Source organism: Anomaloglossus baeobatrachus, chromosome 3 (assembly GCF_048569485.1).
Source record: "Anomaloglossus baeobatrachus isolate aAnoBae1 chromosome 3, aAnoBae1.hap1, whole genome shotgun sequence".
NCBI classification, from domain to species: domain Eukaryota; kingdom Metazoa; phylum Chordata; class Amphibia; order Anura; family Aromobatidae; genus Anomaloglossus; species Anomaloglossus baeobatrachus.
Genome location: NC_134355.1, coordinates 360,710,412 through 360,736,082, shown reverse-complemented (window position 1 = coordinate 360,736,082; position 25,671 = coordinate 360,710,412). Strand labels below are relative to the sequence as shown.

Sequence of the window (25,671 nt, the reverse complement as noted above, 5' to 3'; positions counted from 1 at the left end):
GCCCTACAAGAGGTACAGGTCGCAAAGAACCCCTTTGCCTTAGCGCCCTTGCTCCTTGTGGACGACATGCTGTTGTGTCCCAGGAGAGTGATCACAGAAGGTATAAGGGAAGAGTATACAGCCCGGCCGAACAGAGATATATATATATATATATATATATATATATATATATATATATATATATATATATATATATATATATATATATATATATATATATATATAAGGATATATAATACGTATCTATTCAGGCAACCCAGGGGGACCAGCACCGGAAGACCGGTGTGGCTTACCGACCGCTAAAAAGCGGCGTGTGTGTCCTCCAGATTCCCTGCTCCAGGTCTCCCAGCGGTGGAGAGCTCTTTCCTGATGATTCTCCAGCGCAGAATGTCTGAAAAAAATGGCTGCTGGAGCTCTCAGAGGGGGAGTGGAGCGGTGGGCGGCACCAGGAAAAAGTGCGGGAATCTGGGGTCCCTATTGTGATCAAAGAGGGGGGAGGAAGCATACAGGATGCTCCGGCCCTCACTGCCGACGTCAGGACGGCTGTCCCGCCCCTACCCTGACAGACAGGTCCGGGGGCGGGAGTCTTGCCAGTAGGCCGCAACTGAAGCCGGGGACTAAATTTATGACCGCGGCCGACAAGCAGGCACGGTCGGCGCGGAAGTCCCCCGGCTTTCACGGCCCAGCAGCCCTTGCAGCGTCCGGGTGCCAGGCGCTCCATGAACCGTCCCCATGGGGACACAGAGTACCTGACAGATGCAGGGCCCGGTCCCTGATGAAGAAAATACTCCGGTCCGGCAGATACCACACAGGGGCTGCGGAGGGAGCACGGTCCCAGTACCTGGATGATCGCTCAGGATCCCACTTCTCCCAGAGCCCCCAAGGGATGGTGAAGGAAATACGGCATGAGGCTCCGGCCGTCGTACCCGCAATGGGTACCTCAACCTTAACAGCACCGCCGACGTAGTGGGGTGAGAAGGGAGCATGCCGGGGGCCCCATGGGAGCCCTCTTTTCTTCCAACCGATAACATCAGCAGCTACTGCTGCCTAAAATGGGAATGCATGAGTGGATGTGTGCCTCCTTCCACACAAAGCATAAAAACTGAGGAGCCCGTGAAGCACGGGAGGGTGTATAGGCAGAGGGGAGGGGTTACACTTTTGAGTGTAATACTTTGTGTGGCCTCCAGAGGCAGAAGCTATACACCCAATTGTCTGGGTCTCCCAATGGAGCGACAAAGAAACACGTTTTTTATTTTCATATTCCCTATGTAAATGTGCAGGTCTCTAGCCCCATGGGTGTCACATCGCCCTGTGGGCGTAATACCATGGATTTAAATCAGCGACGTCACCTCCTTCAGAATCTCGCGTGCGCGTGCTTTCCATTCTCGCCACCTTCTCATCCTGGAGTTTGTCGGCTTCTGACGCGCACTGCGCATGACCGGAACTGAAGGAGTCTTCTGAGCTTGCGCAGTAGGCATCTGAAGCCGACAAGCACAAACCAGTATGAGAAGGCGGCGAGAATGGTAAGCGCACATGCACGGGATTCTGAAGGAGCAGACGCGACATCGCTCATGTAAATCCATGGTATCACGCCCACAGGGTCGTGATACCATGGAAAGCATGCACCCACAGGGTGATGTGACGCCCATGGGACTAAAGACCTGTGCTATTTACATAGGGAACATGTAAGTAATAAAACTTATTTTATTTCTTTTATATTACACAATATTACAACACAGAGATGGGTAGGAAGGGGTTACTAGCTCACACAGGCTCCTGCTTGTAGGTTATAACACTTTTTTGACTTGACAGGTTCCCTTTAACACTAGAAGGCCCAGAGAGGGGCCATTTAACATTTCTACCATTGGAACCCTATGGAGATCGAAATTTTTGGGACTTCTAGTGTTAAGCAGTTTCCATTTAATGACTATTCAGCAATGGGTGTTGCCAATGTCCTACAGGTGGGTACTATAAGGGATGACTGATTTTAATGTTTTAGCTACAGCTGCAGTCCAAACCAGCACATTGAGTTGATGCAATATGGTGAACTGCAGTTGTCACTTAATAGTTAAAATCAAATCAGTACTGCTACAAAGTGTTGTATTATGGCTCATGCCTTAAGGGGGCTTTACACGCAGTGATATCGCTAGCGAGCGTACCCGCCCCCGTCGTTTGTGCGTCATGGGCAAATTGCTGCCCATGGCGCACAAAATCGTTACGAGCCGTCACACATACTTACCTGCCTAGCGACGTCGCTGTTGCCGGCAAACCGCCTCCTTTCTAAGGGGGCGGTTCGTGCGGCGTCACTAAGCGGCCGCCCAATAGAAGCGGAGGGGCGGAGATGAGCGGCTGTAACATCCCACCCACCTCCTATCTTCCTCATTGACGGCGGCCGCAGGTAAGCTGTATTTCGCCGTTCCCGAGGTGTCACACATAGCGATGTGTGCTGCCTCAGATACAACAAACAACCTGCGTCCTCAACAATCAACGATTTTTTGAAAATTAACGACTTGTCAACGATCAACGATAAGGTTAGTATTTTTGATAGTTAACGGCCGTTCGTTGGTGTCACACACAACGACGCTGCTAACGGTGCCAGATGTGCGTCACAGAATCCGTGACCCCGGCGATAGATCGTTATATATGTCGTTGCGTGTAACGGGACCTTTAGTCTAACCGAGTGCTTCGAAAACCGAGGTGCCCCCAGTTATTGGTGAGGCTTCTGCTGATGAAGCGGTTTTCACTTAAATTAATAGAGAATCAGCCAGTCCTTTATATGGCTACAGCAATCTCTGGTATAACATAACAATCTTATTTGTATGCTATGCAGAGATAAAGAATATATAAATTGAGTATTTTTTGTATTTCAGGATGGCCTTTGAGGACAGATGGTTGGTAACGGTGGGCTTTCGGTAGGAAACGTTTGCTACAACAGTTGTCTTTAAAAAGGTAAAAAAACATGCTGCTGATAATTTAGGTGTAATTACATAGGAGAAAACAATATACCTGTATCGCCCCTGTCAAGCAGAACAAGAGAACCAGATGAGCCCTCAAGTAGCCCGCACAAGCACTCCAGAGTTTCAGCAGCCGCCAAATTAATTTCATCCAGCAAAATCCACTCTCCTTTCTTCACAGCCTGAGCTAATGTACCCTACAATTAAAAAGTAGACGATTATACAGCAAAAGAAACAATTTGTAGGCTGTAAGGTTTTTTTTTTTTAAGATTGCATCTTTTCACCGATATAACAAAAATCTTACATTTCATGTCATTTGTATCGCATGGTAAATGCCATAAAGTGGTGGAATCAAAGTTATTTTATACACATTATGTAGCACAAAAATATAACTTTTTTGCAAGAAAATCTATCCATCATATTTTGCAGGTCATATAGCTTATAGCAATACCAAAACTTATATTTTAATGCTTAACTATATTTTCAGTTTTATGGAATCTTTAATGTACTTTCAGTTACAGATTAATTATGGGGGTGTCACATATATGTGGCGCCCTGGACAAGCCAGGGGCCACAGGTAACTAAACCACCACACCCTACACCCCGGTTAGGCACATCTAAGCCAGACACAAAACCCTTGTTGCCTTCCCCTAGGGGCTGATGTCCACACCAGGGGGTGGAGCCAGGCGGTTGGTCTCCACCCACCAAGGAGTTCACAGTCCTGGAGGAGGGAAAAGGAGCAGATTAGCTTGGACAGTGAAAGTGGAAGGAGGAAAAGTGAGGAGTAGTGAAGTGGCAAGAGAGCAGACTGAAGTGAGTCCGGGTGTGTGGCCCGGACGGAGCAGCAAGGTTGGCAGACGGTGGTGACCGTCTGCAGGAGTGGCCTATCGGAGTTTGCCGTAAGGACCGTGGACGGGCGGTGGCCCAGCGGTACCGGACCGGTACACAAGGAGAAGCCAGCACCATTGGCAGGGGCTTTTCGGACCCTGGCAAGGCTAGGAGTTGCCGTGAATTTGCCGAATCCGTTAGTGAAGGGGACCTCCTGGGTTTCCAAACAGTCAAGTCCCGACAGAAGGCAACCGTCCAACCGTTAAGGGGAGACACCACCACCGCCAAGGGCAACCGTTTCCCAGGGCCAGCGCCTGCGGGCAAAAGGGGCCCACATCCCAGCCGGGGAGCGGGTTACCGGTGGGAACCCATCGGAATCAACATAGAACACAGGTGCAGGGAGAGACAGTCATCACTAACCTACGGGGAAGAAACAACCGCAGCCGTCTGGGGGACCCGTCCATCCAGCCGTGTGTTTTACCGAGAACTGTGTCATCGTCTCAGGCGGAGTGAGTACCCCCGTGCCGTGAGGCACAGCGCTGCCCCTGCGACCCTGCACCTCGCCAGGCCCCACAACCCGCCTGCCATCCAGCCCTACCCCATCACCAGGCCCCGGGACAACCAACCCCCTACCCACGGAGGGGAGAAATAACAACAAAGCTGCTCCCAGTCACCGCTTCCGGGATCCCCGTTCAGAGCAGCGGTGGTGTCACCAAAATCACCACAACCGTGGGTGGCGTCACGGACAATATCCATAATCAAAACCCCCACAACCAATCATCCCCCTTTTCACTCACGGGCGAGGAGCGCCGCTCGAGTTCCCGGGATCCGGTCCACCGCTCGAGCCACCACCGAGCAGCAGCAGCGGCAGCCGGACCCGAGCAGTGGGAGAGCGCAGCGTCCCCTCCTCCGCCCGCGACATATACGCCGGCCTGGGACTTAGTGGCAGTTATGGGCTGCCATTAACTCCTTTTATTCTGATTACCACTGCACCAGGAAAATTGAAACAGCTGGGTAAAGTGCCGGGACGGTCGCACCTAATTGATGCTGCAATTCTGGGCGGCTGCTGGCTGATATTTTTAGGCTGGGGAGAGCCTAAAAACCATAGGCCTCCCCAGTTTCAGAACACCAGCCCCCAGCTGTGGGGCTTTATCTTGGCTGGTTATCAAAATTGGGGGAACCGCACACAGTTTGTTTTTTTAAAATCATTTATTTTACTGAACAATATAGACCTGTCCACCGGCATCTGTGATTGGTTGCAGACAGACAGCTGTCACTCAGCGTGGGGGAGCGTCTGACTGCAAATCACAGACGCCGGTGGTCAGGGGAAGCCGTGAATATGTATAAGCCTAATGAGTGGCCCCGAAAGAAGAATTAGAGGCCGCTTGAGCAGTGGGACAGCTGCGCCAGTGATCGGTGAGTATGAACCGCTTGTGGGGTAGAGAGAGAGAGAAAATAAATTTATCCTGGATCAATGTGCATGACCTGCGTTTTTTGTGACAAAAAAGCAAATAAAACACATACAAAACGCACAAATTTGGTAGCATGCATTTTTCCTTCCGCTTTTCATCCCCTGATTTCAATTGGTGACAAAAATGCAAGAAGAATGAACATGCTGCTTCTTTTTTGTCAGACCATTCTGACAAATAAACTGCAGACAAAAAGATCTGCAAGATGCGTACAGCAAATCTGAATTCTCATAGACTTACCTGGGAAGTCAAAAGTCAGAACTTGTTGACAACAAAACTGCACCAAAAAAACGCGACAAAAATGCAGCAAAAAACACCGCGTGTGCGTAGCCTTAATTTCCTGAAACAGGAAGGTTCTGTCTAAAAAAAAAAAGCCCCAATGGCCAGTGTAAAAACTTCAAGATTGCTATTTTTAACTAAGATTGTGATATGGAAAAAATGTATTTTCTCCTTGGTGTCAATGGCAAACACAGATGATGACCGTGGGACCTTTAAAAAGCTGGGGGCTGACTTTAATAAAAAAGCTTGATCTGACAGCCATTCCAGGATCAAGTGAAAAAAGTTGATTGTTCAATGTTCTAAAACGTTATACACGTTCAGGAAGGTAGGCAACTTAAAAGGCTGTCCACTACTTATACATTGATGGCCTATCCTTAGGTCATCAAAATCTGATCGGCTGGGGGTCCAACACCCCATGCCCCCGCTGATCATCTGTTTATGGTGGTGGCGGCGGCAGGAGCTATAAGCCAGAAATGCTCAGTTTCAGAACTGCTCCATCTTCTGATAGCGGCCATGGCTGGGTACTGCATATCAGTTTTCCATTCAAATCAATAAAATGTGCAGTACACGGTCGCCATCAAAAGACCGGGCAGCTCCGGAAAGGAGCATTTCCAGCCTTCTGCATAGAGATAGCTGATCGGCTGGAGTGCTGGGTGTTGGATCCCGGCCAATCAAACATTGATTACCTATGTTAAGGATAGGTCATCAATGCAAATGTAGTGGACAACCTCTTTAAAGAAAATAAGTTAACATTTATCATTAGTATCAATTTGTTAGAAATAAACATACCTCTACAAAAGCAAAAAGTACAGCGTTCTCAGTCATCCTCATTTGCTGCTGGGCCTGATTAAGACGCAGAGAAAAGGCCTCCCATTTTTCTTTTAACAAGAACTCTAATGGGAAGATAAGTAGGCAGGTAAGAATAAATACATATATTTGGACCGTCCAACATGAGAAGGGAAGAATGTTCACATGGCATCTTGATATCAAGGAGTAAATTAGACAGTTATGTGCCAACTCACCAGTGTCTCCAGCCTGAACTTTGGCCATGGCATTTTTCAGAACATGTTGCATTAATTTAAGGAGATCCTGCCACCTCTTCTTTTTATAGCATGTGCTTATGTGGCCCAAAAATGCTGTGTTCTGTTTCCTTGAAAAAGTTTGTGCAAAAAGTTCTTCAAAGCCTTCACGCAAAGGTAACCATATCAGTTTGTGGTCCACAGGCTTATACCTAAATTCAGCAGATTTATAAAGGAAAAAAAAAAAAAAATAGATGTCGTCACTTTCCACCAAAGTATTCAACATAAAAAGTGAAAACTAACGTTTTGGTTTTTTTTGTTTTTTTTTTTAAATCAAACTTTTTTATTAAAGATTTTTCAACATTTCACATACAAAAAAAAAAAAGACTAAAACAACACAAACAGCAGCAACTTGCAGAGATATAAAGGAAATTGTAATTTTAACACGTTTTATTATTGGATACCGTTATTTGGAAGAGAAAACTAAGCTTGTGGACTATTGAAGGAGACGCACTTAAACTAGTGTCCAAACAGTGGGCACTCACATGACAGGGGTTGCCTGATAAAGTATATTTTAAAGGGAACCAAACATCAGGATTTTCGTGTATAAGGTGCAGCCAGTGCAGTACTGGCACTATCAGGCCCACTGTGTACATGCCAGCAGGGTGCAGCTCGGGTGTTTAGGCAGTGAAATCCAACTTTATAAAGTTTGAAAATTCATGCACTTTTTGATTGACGTGTGCCCCTCTCTCCTAATGTCCAAGCGTGTTATGCACTTGTATCCCCCCCCCCCCCACCACCACCTGTTCCTCCCTCTCTCTGGTTGTTTGTAAATTTCTCTCTTCAGAAACATGGCGCCGGAGTTGGCACCTGCACATAGCGCTTATCTCCGGCGCCATGTTTCTGAAGCCCGCAGTACTAAGTATTTTGCAGGAGAGGGCGGCGCATGCACCCTCGCTTCTTCAGATCCAGTTGTGACCGCGGGAGCGCGCGTGGTCACAACAGGACTGCAGCACAGATGATGGAAGGACGCGATTACCTCCTCCTCCTCCAAACATACCTGCGGGACAGTGAGAAGAATCCTGCTGTCGGCTTTTTCCTGTGGCGTCTCTGTGTCCAAGGTGGCTGCTGTGCTGGCACGGTGTCGTAGCTGCAGGTAATCGCGTCCTCTCATCAGCTGTTCTGCAGTCCTGTTGTGACCACGCGCGCTCCCGCGGTCACAACGGGATCTGAAGAAGCGAGGGCGCATGTGCCGCCCTCTCCTGCAAAATACTAAGTACTGCGGGCTTCAGAAACATGGCGCCGGAGATAAGCGCTATGCGCAGGTGCCAACTTCGGCGCCATGCTTCTGAAGAGAGAAATTTGCAAACAACCAGAGAGAGGGAGGAACAGGCGGCAGCGGGGGGCGGGGATAAACGTCCATAGCACGCCCGCACATTAGGAGAGAGGTGCACACGTCAATCAAAAAGTGCACGAATTTTCAAACTTTAGAAAGTTGGATTTCACAGCCTAAACACCCGAGCTGCCCACTAATGGTATGTACACAATGGGCCTGATAGTGCCAGTACTGCACTGGCTACACTTTATACATGAAAATCCTGATGTTTGGTTCCCTTTAATCAATAAGGCAATAATAATAAGTTCCACAGTTGGATGTGTTAAAAAAAAGAGAATTTTGTTTACTTACCATAAATTCTTTTTCTTATAGTTCCGACATGGGAGACCCAAACCATGGGTGTATAGCTTCTGCCTCCGGAGGATACACAAAGTACTACACTCAAACGTGTAGCTCCTCCCTCCGGGCTATATACACCCCCTGGATGACAATCTAACCAGTTCAGTGCAAAAGCTGAAGGAGGACATCCACCCATAAGTAGAGATAGAGTAAAACACGGAAAGACCGGAACTCTGTCTACTAACAACAGCCGGTGAAAACACACGGAACAAAAAACTGCCAACAGGCAACAGGGAGGGTGCTGGGTCTTCCATGTCGGAACTATAAGAAAAAGAATTTACGGTAAGTAAACAAAATTCTCTTTTTCTTCATCGTTCCTTATGGGAGACCCAAACCATGGGACGTTCCAAAGCAGTCCATGGGTGGGAAATAAACCAAACTGAGAAGTAGGCAAAACCTAACTTCACAAATGGGCGACAGCCGCCTGAAGAATGCGTCTGCCCAAGCTCGCATCTGCCGAAGCATGAGCATGCACTTGGTAGTGCTTCGAAAAAGTGTGCAGACTGGACCAAGTGGCAGCCTGACAAACCTGCTGAGCCGTAGCCTGGTGCCTGAAAGCCCAGGAGGCACCGACAGCTCTGGTCGAGTGCGCCTTAATCCCTGGCGGAGGAGGCACCTGAGAACACTGGTAGGCATCGGTGATAGCCGACCTGATCCAACGAGCTAGGGTCGGTTTAGAAGCAGCGAGACCCTTGCGCTGACCAGTGGTTAGCACAAAAAGTGAGGTGCACCGCCTAAAAACGGCGGTGCGTGACACATAGATTCGGAGCGCCCGCACCAAATCTAAGGAATGCAACGCCTTCTCAAAGCGATGCACAGGGGCCGGACAAAGAGAAGGCAATGAAATGTCCTGGTTAAGGTGGAAAGAAGACACCACCTTAGGGAGAAAGTCCGGAGTCGGACGAAGAACCACCTTGTCTTGGTGAAACACCAAAAAGGGGGATTCCGAAGAGAGCGCAGCCAAATCAGAAACTCTCCTGAGAGAAGTTATGGCTACTAGAAAAACAACTTTCTGTGAAAGTCTAAACAAAGGAACCTCCCTGAGAGGCTCAAAGGGGGGTTTCTGTAAGGCCGTGAGGACCAGATTAAGGTCCCAGGGATCCAAGGGCCACCGGTAAGGAGGAATGATGAGAGATGCGCCCTGCATGAAGGTGCGCACCTGAGCCAGTCGGGCGATACGCCGCTGGAACAATACCGACAGAGCCGACACCTGTCCCTTGAGGGAATTGAGGGACAGTCCTAGCTGTAGACCGGACTGTAGAAAAGACAGGATGGTCGGCAAGGAGAACGGCCAAGGAGCATGGTCGGAAGAGCGACACCAGGACAGGAAAATCCTCCAAGTCCTTTGGTAAATCTTGGCCGAGGAAGACTTCCGAGCCTGAGTCATGGTGGAGATGACCTCAGAAGGAATGCCTGAAGCCGTCAGGATCCAGGACTCAAGAGCCACGCCGTCAATCTGAGAGCCGCAGAATTCTGGCGGAAGAACGGCCCTTGAGAGAGAAGGTCTGGGCGGTCCGGGAGATGCCATGGCACCCCTACTGACAGACGGAGCAGGTCTGGGTACCAAGCTCGCCTGGGCCAGTCCGGAGCAATGATTATGACTCGACGGCCCTCCATTCTGATCTTGCGCAGAACCCTGGGCAAGAGAGCTAGAGGGGGGAACACATAGGCCAGACAGAACTGAGACCAATCTTGAACCAGTGCGTCCGCTGCGAAGGCTTGAGGATCGTGGGAGCGAGCCACGTAAACCGGAACCTTGTTGTTGTGCCGGGATGCCATTAGATCCACTTCCGGATTGCCCCACTTGCGGCAGATTGATCTGAACACTGACGGATGCAGGGCCCACTCGCCGCTGTCCACGGTTTGACGGCTGAGATAATCGGCCTCCCAGTTTTCTACGCCTGGGGTGTGGACTGCAGATATGGTGGACTTGGAGTCCTCCGTCCACTGGAGGATTCGTTGAACCTCCAACATCGCCAGACGGCTGCGAGTCCCGCCCTGGTGATTGATGTAGGCAACCGCTGTCGCGTTGTCCGACTGAACTCGAATGTGCCTGCCCGCCAACAGGTGGTGAAAGGCTAGGAGAGCTAGAAACACAGCTCTGATCTCCAGCACATTGATCGAGAGGGCTGATTCGGACGGAGTCCAAGTGCCCTGTGCTCGGTGATGGAGAAATACTGCTCCCCAACCGGAGACGCTGGCATCCGTGGTGAGGATCACCCAGGACGGAGTCAGGAAGGAGCGTCCCTGTGACAGAGAGAGGGGCCGAAGCCACCACTGAAGGGAGCTCCTGGTCTGTGACGACAGAGCCACCAGCCTGTGCAAGGAAGAGATCCGCTTGTCCCAACAGCGGAGAATGTCCAGCTGCAGGGGACGCAGATGGAACTGGGCAAAGGGAACCGCTTCCATTGACGACACCATCTGACCCAGCACCTGCATGAGGTGCCTGATGGAATGACGGCGGTGCCTCAGCAGAGAGCGCACCGCCAGACGAAGGGACTGCTGTTTGACTAAGGGCAACTTGACAAGTGCCGGCAGAGTCTCGAATTGCATCCCTAGGTACATAAGTACCTGGGTCGGGGTCAGAGTGGACTTGGGCAGGTTGACAAGCCACCCGAACTGAACGAGCGTGGCGAGAGTGAGTGAGACACTCCGCTGGCAGTCTGCACTGGATGAGGCCTTGGCTAGAGGGTCGTCCAGGTAAGGAATCACTGCCAACCCCTGGAGGTGCAGAACCGCAACCACTGCTGCCATGACTTTGGTGAATACTCGAGGGGCCGTGGCTAACCCGAAGGGGAGAGCCACGAATTGGAAATGTTCCTCTCCGATTGCGAAGCGTAGCCAACGCTGATGTGAAACCGCAATAGGCACATGCAGATAGGCATCTCTGATGTCGATGGATGCCAGAAAATCTCCTTGGGTCATTGAGGCAATGACCGATCTCAGAGATTCCATGCGAAAGCGCCGCACCTGAACATGCTTGTTGAGAAGCTTGAGATCCAGGATGGGCCGGAAGGAACCGTCCTTCTTGGGGACTAGAAAGAGGTTTGAGTAGAAACCGCTGAACCGTTCCCGGGCGGGAACCGGAACAATTACACCGTTGGCCTGCAGGGATGCCACGGCCTGAGAGAAGGCGGCGGCTTTAGAGCAGGGGGGGGTGGACAGAAAAAATCTGTTTGGCGGGCTGGAAGAAAATTCTATCCTGTAGCCGTGGGAGATGATATCCCGCACCCACTGATCGGAGACGTGTTGAAACCACACGTCGCCAAAGAGGGAGAGCCTGCCACCGACCAAGGACGGATAGTCAAGAGGGGGCTGCCTTAGTGGCAGCGGCTCCTCCGGTCTTTTGAGGACGCGGCTTCGCGCGCCAGTTGGGTTTACGATCCTTGGTTGCGGTAGTGGACGAGGTTGAGGGCTTAGAGGATGACCAGTTAGAGGAACGAAAGGAACGAAACCTCGATTGGTTCCTGCCCTGGACAGGTTTCCTGGTTTTAGTTTGTGGCAAGGAAGTACTCTTTCCGCCAGTAGCTTCCTTAATTATTTCATCCAGTTGTTCACCAAACAGCCGGGACCCAGCAAAAGGGAGACTCGCAAGGTACTTCTTAGAGGAAGCGTCTGCTTTCCACTCTCGAAGCCACAAGATCCTGCGGATCGCGAGGGAGTTAGCGGAGACCACCGCCGTGCGGTGAGAAGCCTCCAGAATGGCAGACATGGCGTAGGATGAAAAAGCCGAAGCTTGAGAAGTTAAGGCATCCATCTCAGGTATAGAGTCCCTGGTGAGGGAATGTATCTCCGCCAGAGAGGCAGAGACTGCCTTAAGAGCCCACACTGCTGCAAAAGATGGGGAGAACGAGGCCCCTGCCGCCTCATATACAGATTTGGCCAGAAGGTCAACCTGGCGGTCAGTGGGATCCTTAAGAGAAGTGCCATCAGCCACCGCTACGACTGTGCGGGCTGAGATTCTGGACACCGGAGGGTCTACCTTTGGAGACTGGGCCCATTCCTTAACCACCTCTGGTGGAAAAGGAAAACGGTCATCAGAACTACGCTTCGGAAAACGTTTGTCAGGACAGGCCCTGGGCTTGGTGACAGTGGCCTGAAAAGCGGAGTGGTTAAAAAACGTACTCCTAGCTTTCTTAGGTGAGGCAAACTGGTGTATCTCTACCAGAGAGGCTTGTTCCTCTGACTCTGGTGGGTTGAGGTTCAGTACGGAGTTAATGGACGCAATCAAGTCACTAACATCCGCATCACCCTCAGACAAGTCAATGGGGTACATAGAGGTAGCGTCTGAGCCCACAGTAAACGAATCCTCCTCGCCCTGCACCTCGGCTCGTGAATCAGAGCCGTGGGACGAGGAAGGAGAAGGGTCCCTGCGTCTCCGTTTAGGGGGACGGGGTCCTAGGACATGCTCTGAGAGCTCTGCAGAGCTCGGAGCAGCAGAGGCACCCTGAGAAGAGGGCTGATGCATGGTCAGCAGAGTCCGGGACAGCTGCCCCATGGAGTCGGCAAAAGACTGGGAAATAGCTTTGGAAAAGGATGCTACCCAAGCCGGGGGATCAGCCACTGGGGCTGGAGCAGCCGGAGGAACCCCTGAGGAGGCTCCAGGCTGAGACACAACCATGTTAGCACAGGCATCACAATGTGGGTATGTGCTTGGCTCTGTTATTAACAACATATACATGGCTAAATTGAATAATCACTGAGGGAAACACAACCTGGGGTTCCCACAGGGGGGGGTGCCTACTTCAAAAAACATTATGAACAAGGAGAAAAGAAGAAAAATGGCACCAGAACGTATGCAAAAAGTATTAAATTTTATTCACATAAATATACAAAGATATACAATATCAACTCGTCATGAGAATAAATAGTACAGTGTCAAATGAGACAAAGAAGGGAATTTTGTTACTTACCGTAAATTCCTTTTCTTCTAGCTCTTATTGGGAGACCCAGACGATTGGGTGTATAGCACTGCCTCCGGAGGCCACACAAAGCAATTACACTAAAAAGTGTAAGGCCCCTCCCCTTCTGGCTATACACCCCCAGTGGGATCACTGGCTCACCAGTTTTAGTGCAAAAGCAAGAAGGAGGAAAGCCAATAACTGGTTTAAACAAATTTACTCCGAGTAACATCGGAGAACTGAAAACCGTTCAACATGAACAACATGTGTACCCGCAAACAAACCAAAAATCCCGAAGGACAACAGGGCGGGTGCTGGGTCTCCCAATAAGAGCTAGAAGAAAAGGAATTTACGGTAAGTAACAAAATTCCCTTCTTCTTCGGCGCTCTATTGGGAGACCCAGACGATTGGGACGTCCAAAAGCTGTCCCTGGGTGGGTAAAGAAATACCTCATGTTAGAGCTGCAAAGACAGCCCTCCCCTACGGGGAGGCAACTGCCGCCTGCAGGACTCTTCTACCTAGGCTGGCGTCCGCCGAAGCATAGGTATGCACCTGATAATGTTTGGTGAAAGTGTGCAGACTCGACCAGGTAGCTGCCTGGCACACCTGTTGAGCCGTAGCCTGGTGTCGCAATGCCCAGGACGCACCCACGGCTCTGGTAGAATGGGCCTTCAGCCCTGATGGAACCGGAAGCCCCGCAGAACGGTAGGCTTCAAGAATTGGTTCTTTGATCCATCGAGCCAGGGTGGCCTTAGAAGCCTGCGACCCTTTGCGCTTACCAGCGACAAGGACAAAGAGTGCATCCGAACGGCGCAGGGGCGCCGTGCGGGAAATGTAGATTCTGAGTGCTCTCACCAGATCTAACAAATGTAAGTCCTTCTCATACCGATGAACTGCATGAGGACAAAACGAAGGCAAAGAGATATCCTGATTAAGATGAAAAGAGGATACCACCTTCGGGAGAAACTCCTGAATGGGGCGCAGCACTACCTTGTCCTGGTGGAAGACCAGGAAGGGAGCCTTGGAAGACAGCGCTGCTAGCTCAGACACTCTCCGGAGAGATGTGATCGCTACCAGAAAAGCCACTTTCTGTGATAGTCTAGAAAGTGAAACCTCCTTCAGAGGCTCGAAGGGCGGCTTCTGGAAGGCAACTAGTACCCTGTTCAGATCCCATGGATCTAACGGCCGCTTGTACGGGGGAACGATATGGCAAACCCCCTGTAGGAACGTGCGCACCTTAGAAAGTCGTGCTAGACGCTTCTGAAAAAAGACGGATAGCGCCGAGACTTGTCCTTTCAGGGAGCCGAGCGACAACCCTTTTTCTAACCCAGATTGCAGGAAAGAAAGAAGGGTAGGTAATGCAAATGGCCAGGGAGACACTCCCTGAGCAGAGCACCAGGATAAGAATATCCTCCACGTTCTGTGGTAGATCTTAGCAGACGTGGGCTTCCTAGCCTGTCTCATGGTGGCAACGACCCCTTGGGATAATCCTGAAGACGCTAGGATCCAGGATTCAATGGCCACACAGTCAGGTTCAGGGCCGCAGAATTCCGATGGAAAAACGGCCCTTGGGACAGTAAGTCTGGTCGGTCTGGAAGTGCCCACGGTTGGCCGACCGTGAGATGCCACAGATCCGGATACCACGCCCTCCTTGGCCAGTCTGGGGCGACGAGTATGACGCGGCTGCAGTCGGATCTGATCTTGCGTAGCACTCTGGGCAAGAGTGCCAGAGGTGGAAACACATAAGGGAGCCGGAACTGCGACCAATCTTGCACTAGGGCGTCTGCTGCTAGGGCTCTTTGATCGCGAGACCGTGCCATGAAGGTTGGGACCTTGTTGTTGTGCCGGGACGCCATCAGGTCGACGTCCGGCCTTCCCCATCGGCGACAGATTTCCTGAAACACGTCCGGGTGAAGGGACCATTCCCCTGCGTCCATGCCCTGGCGACTGAGGAAGTCTGCTTCCCAGTTTTCTACGCCGGGGATGTGAACTGCGGATATGGTGGAGGCCGTGGCTTCCACCCACATCATAATGCGCCGGACTTCCTGGAAGGCTTGCCGACTGCGAGTCCCCCCTTGGTGATTGATGTATGCCACCGCTGTGGAGTTGTCCGATTGAATTCGGATCTGCTTCCCTTCCAGCCACTGCTGGAAGGCTAGAAGGGCAAGATACACTGCTCTGATTTCCAGAACATTGATCTGAAGGCTGGACTCCTGCTGAGTCCACGTCCCCTGAGCCCTGTGGTGGAGAAACACTGCTCCCCACCCTGACAGACTCGCGTCTGTCGTGACCACCGCCCAGGACGGTGGTAGGAAGGATCTTCCCTGTGATAATGAGGTGGACCGGAGCCACCACTGCAGAGAGTCCTTGGCCGTTTGGGAAAGGGAGACTTTCCTGTCCAGGGATGTCGACCTCCCGTCCCATTGGCGGAGAATGTCCCATTGAAGTGGACGCAGATGAAACTGCGCAAACGGAACCGCCTCTATTGCCGCCACCATCTTCCCGAGGAAGTGCATGAGGCGTCTTAAGGAGTGCGACTGACTTTGAAGGAGAGCCTGCACCCCTGTCTGTAGTGACCGCTGCTTGCTCAGCGGAAGCTTCACTATCGCTGATAGAGTATGAAACTCCATGCCAAGATACGTTAGTGATTGGGTCGGTGACAGATTTGACTTTGGGAAGTTGATGATCCACCCGAACGCCTGGAGAGTCTCCAGTGCAAAACTCAGGCTGAGTTGGCATGCCTCCTGAGAGGGTGCCTTGACCAGTAGATCGTCCAAGTAAGGGATCACAGAGTGTCCGTGAGAGTGCAAGACTGCTACCACTGCTGCCATTATCTTGGTGAACACCCGGGGGGCTGTCGCCAGACCAAATGGCAGAGCCACGAACTGAAGGTGTTCGTCTCCTATCACGAAGCGCAGAAAGCGTTGGTGCTCCGTAGCAATCGGCACGTGGAGATAAGCATCTTTGATGTCTATTGATGCTAGGAAATCTCCTTGGGACATTGAGGCAATGACTGAGCGGAGGGATTCCATCCGGAACCGCCTGGCGTTCACATGCTTGTTGAGCAGTTTTAGGTCCAGAACAGGACGGAAGGAGCCGTCCTTTTTTGGAACCACAAAGAGATTGGAGTAAAATCCTCGCCCCCGTTCCAGAGGGGGGACAGGGATCACGACTCCTTCTGCTCTTAGAGAGTCCACCGCCTGCAGCAGGGCATCTGCTCGGTTGGGGTGTGGGGAGGTTCTGAAGAACCGAAGTGGAGGCCGAGAACTGAACTCGATTCTGTACCCGCGAGACAAAATGTCTGTTACCCACCGGTCTTTGACCTGTGACAGCCAAATGTCGCAAAAGCGGGAGAGCCTGCCACCGACCGAGGATGCGGAGGGAGGAGGCCGAAAGTCATGAGGTAGCCGCCTTGGAAGCGGTTCCTCCATTTGCTTTCCTGGGGCGTGAGTGAGCCCGCCAGGAATCTGAGCTCCCTTGTCCTTTCTGAGTCCCTTTGGACGAGGAGAATTGGGGCTTGCCCGAGCCTCGAAAGGACCGAAACCTCGACTGCCACTTTTTCTGTTGAGGTTTACTTGCTCTGGGCTGTGGCAAGGAAGAGTCCTTACCCTTGGACTGTTTTATGATTTCAGCCAATGGCTCACCAAACAGTCTGTCTCTAGATAATGGCAAGCTGGTTAAGCATTTTTTGGAACCAGCATCTGCTTTCCAGTCCTTTAACCATAAGGCTCTGCGCAAAACCACAGAATTGGCGGCCGCCATAGAGGTACGGCTCGTAGATTCTAGGACAGCATTGATAGCATAGGTCGCAAACGCAGACATTTGCGAAGTTAGGGACGCCACCTGTGGCACTGCTGGATGTATGATAGCATCCACCTGTGCTAAACCAGCTGAAATAGCTTGGAGTGCCCACACGGCCGCGAATGCTGGAGCAAACGACGCGCCGATAGCTTCATAGACAGATTTCAACCAAAGGTCCATCTGTCTGTCGTTGGCATCTTTAAGTGAAGCGCCATCCTCTACTGCGACTATAGATCTAGCCGCAAGCTTGGAAATTGGGGGATCCACCTTTGGGCACTGGGTCCAGCGTTTGGCTACTTCAGAGGGAAAAGGATAACGGGTATCCTTAGAACGTTTAGAGAAACGCTTGTCTGGATGAGCGTCGTGCTTCTGGATTGATTCTCTGAAGTCAGAGTGGTCCAAAAAAGCACTTAATTTACGCTTGGGATACAGGAAATGGAACTTCTCCTGCTGTGCAGCTGCCTCCTCTGCTGAAGGAGCTGGGGGAGAAATATCCAACAGTCTATTAATTGCCGATATAAGGTCATTAACCATGGCGTCACCCTCAGGGGCATCCAGATTGAGAGGGGCCTCAGGATTAGAATCCTGATCACCTTCTTCAGTCTCATCACAGAGAGATTCTTCTCGCTGAGACCCTGAGCAGTGTGATGACGTGGAGGGTCTTTCCCAGCGAGCTCGCTTAGGCTGCCTGGGACTGTCATCTGAGTCAGAGACTTCAGCTTGTGATGCTTGAGACCCCCTTGAAGTACGGATTAGTTCCAACTGAGGGGGACCAGAGAGCATAGCCACAGCAGTGTCCATGGTCTGAGGAACTGGCCTGGCCTGCAAGGTCTCCAGGATTTTTGTCATAGCCTCAGACATTTTATCAGCAAACACTGCAAAGTCTGTCCCCGTCACCGGGGCAGGGTTCACAGGCGTCGCTGCCTGGGCTACCACACAATAGGCCCTGGCTGACGAAGTGCCACTGGGACTGAACATTGCACACAATGTGAATCATTGGAGCCTGCCGGTAGATCAGCCCCACATGCAGTACAAACAGTGCACACAGCCCGTGCCTTGGCAGCCTTGCGTTTTGCGGATGACATGTTGCTGCCTCCTCAGAGCAGTACAGGGTGTCCAGCCAAGAAGCGACCTACAGTGCAACTATATATATATATATATGGTACCAAGACAAAAGTACACTATATATCACTGAGGCACTAGTGGGGCCAGCACTACTGTGCAGCTTACCGCCCGCTTAGGAGCGGTGTGTGGTCGCCAGAAATCCCTCTAGTCTGGGTCTCCCAGAGCCTGCTGCCTCTCCCCAGCCAGATCGCACGTGTAATGGCTGCCGGCGTCCTTGTGGAGAGGGGGGGCGGGCCGTGGGCGTACACCGACGAAGAGCGGGAAGTCTGCTTCCCCTTGTGCCTAGTGAGAGGGCTGGAGCATGTAAATAAAGCTCCAGCCCTCGGCGCTGCCTATTGAGCAGCGTCTCTCCCCTACCCTGATTGACAGGGTGGGGGCGGGAACGAAGCGGCGCTAGGCCGCAGAAGCCGGGGGCTAAAGTTAGAAGCGCCGCCGCCGTAAAAGCGCGGTCGGCGCAAAGCCCCCGGCGCACCATAAGTCGCAGCTGCGCCGCCGCTCCAGGAGCGGTCGGCGCAGTAGTTCCCAATACACAACGTCACTCAGCAAAGCTGCAGTGACCTAACCCCCAGCGTACAGCGCCACTGTCCCCGGCGCACTACAACGCTCAGCAGGCCCTGAGAGTATCCGTGCCTGCCGGGGACACAGAGTACCTGAAAGTTGCAGGGCCTTGTCCCTGAACGGCACTCCCGCTCCCAATCCAGCAGGTTCTATGGGTCTGTGGATGGAGCCCGGCCCCAGGGCTTGGGGGCCGGCAAGATCCCACTTCCACAGAGCCCTAAGGGGATGTGGAAGGAAAACAGCATGTGGGCTCCAGCCTCCGTACCAGCAATAGGTACCTCAACCTTACAAGCACCAACCGCGGGTGAGAAGGGAGCATGCTGGGGGCCCTATATGGGCCCTCTTTTCTTCCATCCGATAGAGCCAGCAGCTACTGCTGACTACAAACAGTGGAGCTATGCGTGGATGTCTGACCTCCTTCGCACAAAGCAGAAAACTGGTGAGCCAGTGATCCCACTGGGGGTGTATAGCCAGAAGGGGAGGGGCCTTACACTTTTTAGTGTAATTGCTTTGTGTGGCCTCCGGAGGCAGTGCTATACACCCAATCGTCTGGGTCTCCCAATAGAGCGCCGAAGAAAAATTGAGGAAAAATGGAGTCACCTGGGGATGATGGGTGCAAGTATATATAGAGCACAAAAAGGATATAAGGTCCAACCCGTCGCCGTAAAGGAACCCTGAGGGGGGAGGGCCCAAATGGGATGTATAGGGATGAGGTTGAAAAAAAGTGTATCACTAGAGTGTGTAGCTCCAAAAAATGGGCCCCTGAACCCCAAGATGATAAATGGTCAGGGTTACCCTCCACAACTAAATGTAGTCAAGAGTGAATGGACAATAACTAATAAGCGGGTGAGCAGAATCATTAGAGAAAATGTGAGAGAGTAGTATCAACCAGAATAGTCGTAGGGCAATAGAGAGGAGGCTAAAATGTTGTATGTAATGGGCAATTATAGTCGTAAAGCCGAGAGGTGCCGGTTAGCACATAGACGGCTAGTTAAAAAACACACAAGCGGGTCCTTATGCCCAGACTAGTCGTGGAGCTAAAGAGAAAGGCAGGAATGCTGAAAAATTATCCCATAGAAGGATGGTAATGTGGGAAAACAGATATGAGCAGTTAAATGGAATTAATGTACAGCCTGACTCCAATGAGGGGAGGTATAACCGGGCAGAAGAAAGAGAAAGTGCGAGTAACCAAAGTAGTCTCTAAAATAGAGAGGACTAGTCGTGGGGCAGAGAGAGGGGACTGGATGGAGAGTAATGAGTAGTCGTAGAGCCGAGAGGTGCTAATCAGCACAATAGCGGCCAGTATCAGGGAGGGGGAGAGTCGGATCTCTATGCCCGAACTAGTCGTATGAGCCTAAGAGAGGTATAGACGGTGAAGAAGTAAAAAAGAACAGTAACTACCTGAAGGAGTGGAGGAGGGTGGCGGCAGGAGGACGATCCCAACAGCTGTTTCGCCTGAACGCTTTTACAAGGGAAGTCATAAAAGCGTTCAGGCTTGTAAAAGCGTTCAGGCGAAACAGCTGTTGAGATCGTCCTCCTGCCGCCACCTTCCTCCACTCCTTCAGGTAGTTACTGTTCTTTTTTACTTTTTCACCGTCTATACCTCTCTTAGGCTCATACGACTAGTTCGGGCATAGAGATCCGACTCTCTCTCCCCCTCCCTGATACTGGCCGCTATTGTGCTGATTAGCACCTCTCGGCTCTACGACTACTCATTACTCTCCATCCAGTCCCCTCTCTCTGCCCCACGACTAGTCCTCTCTATTTTAGAGACTACTTTGGTTACTCGCACTTTCTCTTTCTTCTGCCCGGTTATACCTCCCCTCATTGGAGTCAGGCTGTACATTAATTCCATTTAACTGCTCATATCTGTTTTCCCACATTACCATCCTTCTATGGGATAATTTTTCAGCATTCCTGCCTTTCTCTTTAGCTCCACGACTAGTCTGGGCATAAGGACCCGCTTGTGTGTTTTTTAACTAGCCGTCTATGTGCTAACCGGCACCTCTCGGCTTTACGACTATAATTGCCCATTACATACAACATTTTAGCCTCCTCTCTATTGCCCTACGACTATTCTGGTTGATACTACTCTCTCACATTTTCTCTAATGATTCTGCTCACCCGCTTATTAGTTATTGTCCATTCAGTCTTGACTACATTTAGTTGTGGAGGGTAACCCTGACCATTTATCATCTTGGGGTTCAGGGGCCCATTTTTTGGATCTACACACTCTAGTGATACACTTTTTTTCAACCTCATCCCTATACATCCCATTTGGGCCCTCGCCCCTCAGGGTTCCTTTACGGCGACGGGTTGGACCTTATATCCTTTTTGTGCTCTATATATACTTGCACCCATCATCCCCAGGTGACTCCATTTTTCCTCAATTTTTTGTCTCATTTGACACTGTACTATTTATTCTCATGACGAGTTGATATTGTATATCTTTGTATATTTATGTGAATAAAATTTAATACTTTTTGCATACGTTCTGGTGCCATTTTTCTTCTTTTCTCCTTGTTCATAATGTGCTTGGCTCTGGCAGAATGAGCTTACATGCAGTGCATATAGCGTACAGCTTTGCAGCCTTGCTCCGGGTGACAGACATGCTGCTGAGGTGGAAGCTCTGCAGTAAGAATACACTCCTATAGAATGTCCTGAGAGTGTATAATAAAGCCCACAACCAGAGGTTGTGGCTTACCAGACCGCTCTCTGTGTGCCCTCCGGATTCCACAGCTCGGACCCCCAGTAAAGCGTCAGCCTTCCTAGAAAGCAGCAGGTTCAGCAGCCGGCGCCGATCAGTGTGATAAACGCTGAGAAAATGGCGCTGGGAGGAGGAGGGGGGCGGAGATTAGCCCAAGAGCGGGAAACCGGAGGGCTAAGGAGAGATGCAGGGGAGGGAAACATCTCCTCAGAGAGGAGTGTCCTCCCCTCTGCTAGATGGCCGGTGGGCGGCGCCACTCTATTCCCCTGCATGAATGACATGCAGGGGAAGATGAAACCGAAACTAGGCCCAAACAGAAGCCGGGGCCTAGATTTTAACATGCGGCCGACGAGCAGGCACCTTCGGCGCGGTTCTCAGGGGAAACCCCCAGAACCGGCCGGAATTTACAGTAAAGACAAAAGACATACTTTCCCCCTAATAAAAGTACCCGGGACCCCTGAAAAACGTCTCAATACTTAGCTTTTGAGACGCAGGGCCAGTCCCTGAGGGGGGGTTAAACGCTCCTTCCAGCAGGAACCAGACAGGGCTGCGGATGGAGACCGGTCTCCTGCAAGCAGAGAGGACCGTGACGGCTCCCACTTCAAACCAGAGCCTCTCAGAGGATGTTGAAGGAGCGCGGCATGTGAAGGCTCCAGCCTTGTAAAGTCAACCTTAACAGCACCGCCGACACAGTGGGGTGAGAAGGGACATGCCGGGAGTCCAGACTGGACCCGCTTTTCTTCCATATCTTTAAAATCAAAATAAAAATGAAAAAAATCAGAGAATGCATGTGTGTGTGTGATCCTCCTGACACAAAGCATTGAACTGGTTAGATTGTCATCCAGGGGGTGTATATAGCCCGGAGGGAGGAGCTACACGTTTGAGTGTAGTACTTTGTGTGTCCTCCGGAGGCAGAAGCTATACACCCATGGTTTGGGTCTCCCATAAGGAACGATGAAGAAAAAAAAAATGCTCATGTGCTGAGATAATGTGTCCCTGCTATGTACTGTGTAATGGCTGTGTCTGACTGTACAGACACATGGTCTGATCATACCACATCTCCGGGGCGGGGGAGGAAGTATGAAAGTATACAGACATAGCATAGGATCACTGCTGCTGGTTTTTGAGAGTTAACCTCCTCACCCCCAGGCGATTTTCCATTTTTATTTTGCTCCACTTTTTCCGAGAGCCGTAACTTTTTTATTTTTTTCTGTCAATCTGGCCATATAAGGGCTTATTTTTTGCGCAACGAGTTGTACTTTTAAATGAAAAGATGAGTTTTACCATATAGTGTAGTGGAAAATGGCAAAAAAATTTCAAGTGCGGAAAAATTGCAAGAAAAGTACGATTGCATAATTGTATTTGGGATATTTTATGCACCATGTTCTCTTTATGGTAAAACTGATGTGCCGGTGTGGTACCTAAGGTCGGTACGAGTTTGTGGACAATAAACATGTATAGCTCTACTTTTAACTAAGAAGTTAAAAAAAATTCACAAGTTTGTCCCAAAAAACGGGCGCACTTTTTGTGACATTTCCAAAATCCATAGAATTCACATTTTTCGGGATCTGTGGCTCAGAGATGGCTTATTTTTTTGCGTCTCGTGCTAATGTTTTTAACGGTACCATTTTGTACAGATGCTATGTTTTGATCACCTGTTATTGCATTTTGCGTAAACTTTGCGGCGACCAAAAAACTGTAATTTTGTCATTTGGAATTTCTCGGCCGCTATGCAGTTTACCAATCAGATTAATTTATTTATATTTTCATAGATTGGGAATTTCTGAACGTGCCGATACCAAATGCGTGTATATTTTTTATTTTCTTTAACCCTTTAATTTTCAATGGGGGCTGATTTGAACTTTTAGATTTATTTTTATTTTTTTAAAAAACTTTTTTTTTCTTACCTTTTTCTTTTTTTTTTTTTTTTAAATTCTTTATTTATTTAGAAACCGTCAAAACAAACAAATACAGGTCCGTGGACCTAACGGCCCGTCTGCAAAAATCACAGTCTGCTCCGAGTAGAGAGTACATGGAAACCATTCTTATGCACAACTAGGTAAAATGTAGCAGACGTACATCCCATCCCGAACATCTAACTATGCAAGGTTCCCGTAAGGTTTTTCTTTATTATTTATTTAAGTGACAACGCACATTGTGCCTAGGGATATTAAGATCCTCAAGTTTGAAAGAAGAAAAGAAGAAGAAGATAAAATAGAAAAAGAAAGAAAAATATAGAAGAGTCATAAGAGGATGAGCAGGGAAGAGATGGAACGGGAGAAGGTGAGGTAGAAGGGTATGGGGAAAAGGGGGGGAGGAGGGAAAAGTCGGCGGACATTCATACTCGCCGCATATCAGCACACTTACAGAATTGCGGATTCGTTGGTTCCCGTGCCTTCTCCCACCAGCTCTCTATAGTCCCCTGTTTGTTGGAAGTCCATCCACCCCCGCCAGGTGGCCCAGAATTTCACATATGAGTCATGCAATGAGGAGGTCAGATCCTCCATATGCATTAGGTCATTGACCTTAGTGATCCACTGTGCCACCGTGGGGGGGGTCCGAGATCTCCATCTCTCCGGGATACATAGTCTCGCTGCCATTATGAGGAACTTCGTCAGGGATGCTTTGTATGTTTTAAATGGGGTCTCGCAGTGATGCTTCTTACCTTTTTCTGATGTATTTTACTAGTCCCCCTAGGGGGCTATAAGGATCAGCAGTCTAATCGCTTGTGCATTTCTGTAGATTACAGTTGCAGAGCTCTGATCTGTTGAAATTCAGCCTTCATCTTACAGCCAGCGCCCTCCCGGCAGTAAGAGGAAGGGAGTCATGATAGCTACAGGAGTCATCACATGACCCTGTGCTACCATGTCAACCATCAGCTCCACGTGATCACGTCACATGACTTTTGATGTCGACGAGTGAGTGCAAGCTTACCGCGGCGGACATTTACATTGTGCTGTAACATTTTGAGAGCACGATCTAAGAGGTTAATAGGCGCGAGTGGATCACGGATCTACCAGTGCCTGAAAGCCGCACATGTCAGCTGTTCAAATCAGCTGACATGTGCGGGATTCACATCCGGCTCAGCACAACAACCGGCATTGATTACCCTGACACGATCCATGATCCATGATGTACCCAGTACGTCATCTGTCGTGAAGAGGTTAAAACATTTCCCTGCTATTTTAAAAAAAATGTTTTACCTCACAGAAATAATAATCAACAGTGATCCTATGCTATAATGTCTGTATACTTTCTTACTTCCTTCCTGGCCCAGGAGATGTGATATAATCAGATCATGTTCCTGTACGGTCAGAAACGGCCATTACACAGTACATAGCAGGGACACATTATAACATTCTCACCACAGGAACATTTCCTGCTCACACATACAATTGTGGATCTTATTATTATTCCCAGATCTATTAATTACAAAGTACTTCTAGTTTGTGGGGCAACCCCTTTAAGTAGTAACAAGTGATAAAGAAATCATTCCAGAAAGCAGACAGATTAGAGATGGGTTGCCAGTCAGTTTATCATCAGTTACAGGATATTTACAGGCACATTTGTTGCTGAAGTTTTTGTGCCTCATCCATAGGAGGATATTTCTGCAAGTCCTATTTTAATAGACAAGACCATTGTAGAAATTTCTGTAACAAATTTGGCGAGTGTGCTTTGACACACGGAGCGCAATGTACCCAAGAGAGGAGAAAGGAGAAAACCGAAGTAATTTATTTTTTTTTTTGTATGCGAGACAAACGAATATGCAAGTTGTTTCTTCACAGAGGAAGTGAGCTTTAAATCTAGTGCCATCTACTAGAAGTAACAGTCCTGAAAGTCAATATCGACCCTTTAACCCCTTCAGCCCCGGGCACTTTCAGTTTTTGCATTTTTGTTTTTTGCTCCCCTTCTTCTGAGAGCCGTAACTTTTTTATTTTTCCGTCAATCTTGCCATATGAGGGCTTGTTTTTTGCGGGACGAGTTGTGCTTTTAAATGAAACCATAAGTTTTACCATATGGTGTACTGGAAAACAGCAAAAAAATTCCAAGTGTGGAAAAACTGCAAAAAAAAGTGTGATCGCACAATAGTTTTTGGGATGTTTTATTCACCGTGTTCACTACATGGTAAAACTGAGGTATCTATGTGATGCCTGAGGTCGGTGCGAGTTTGTTGACATCAAACATGTATAGGTTTACTTGCATTTAAGGGGTTAAAAATAATTCACAAGCTTATCCAATAAAAGTGATGTACGTTTTGCGCCGTTTTCCGAAACCTGTAGTGTTCTCATTTTTCG

The 25,671-nt window shown here is 49.7% G+C and overlaps 1 protein-coding gene across 2 annotated transcripts in view; it reads right to left on the bottom strand.

Annotated features, from left to right (window-relative positions):
* Window positions 1-25,671, bottom strand: part of MDN1 (midasin AAA ATPase 1) — a 585,757-nt gene that overhangs the window by 429,812 nt on the left and 130,274 nt on the right. For both annotated transcript variants that reach the window (XM_075340129.1, XM_075340130.1), the window contains exons 16-18: window positions 6,553-6,761; window positions 6,320-6,423; window positions 3,007-3,151 (exon numbers count right to left, since the gene is read on the bottom strand). In XM_075340129.1, the coding sequence (XP_075196244.1) occupies window positions 3,007-3,151; window positions 6,320-6,423; window positions 6,553-6,761 (458 nt within the window). The remainder of the gene's footprint in view (window positions 1-3,006; window positions 3,152-6,319; window positions 6,424-6,552; window positions 6,762-25,671) is intronic.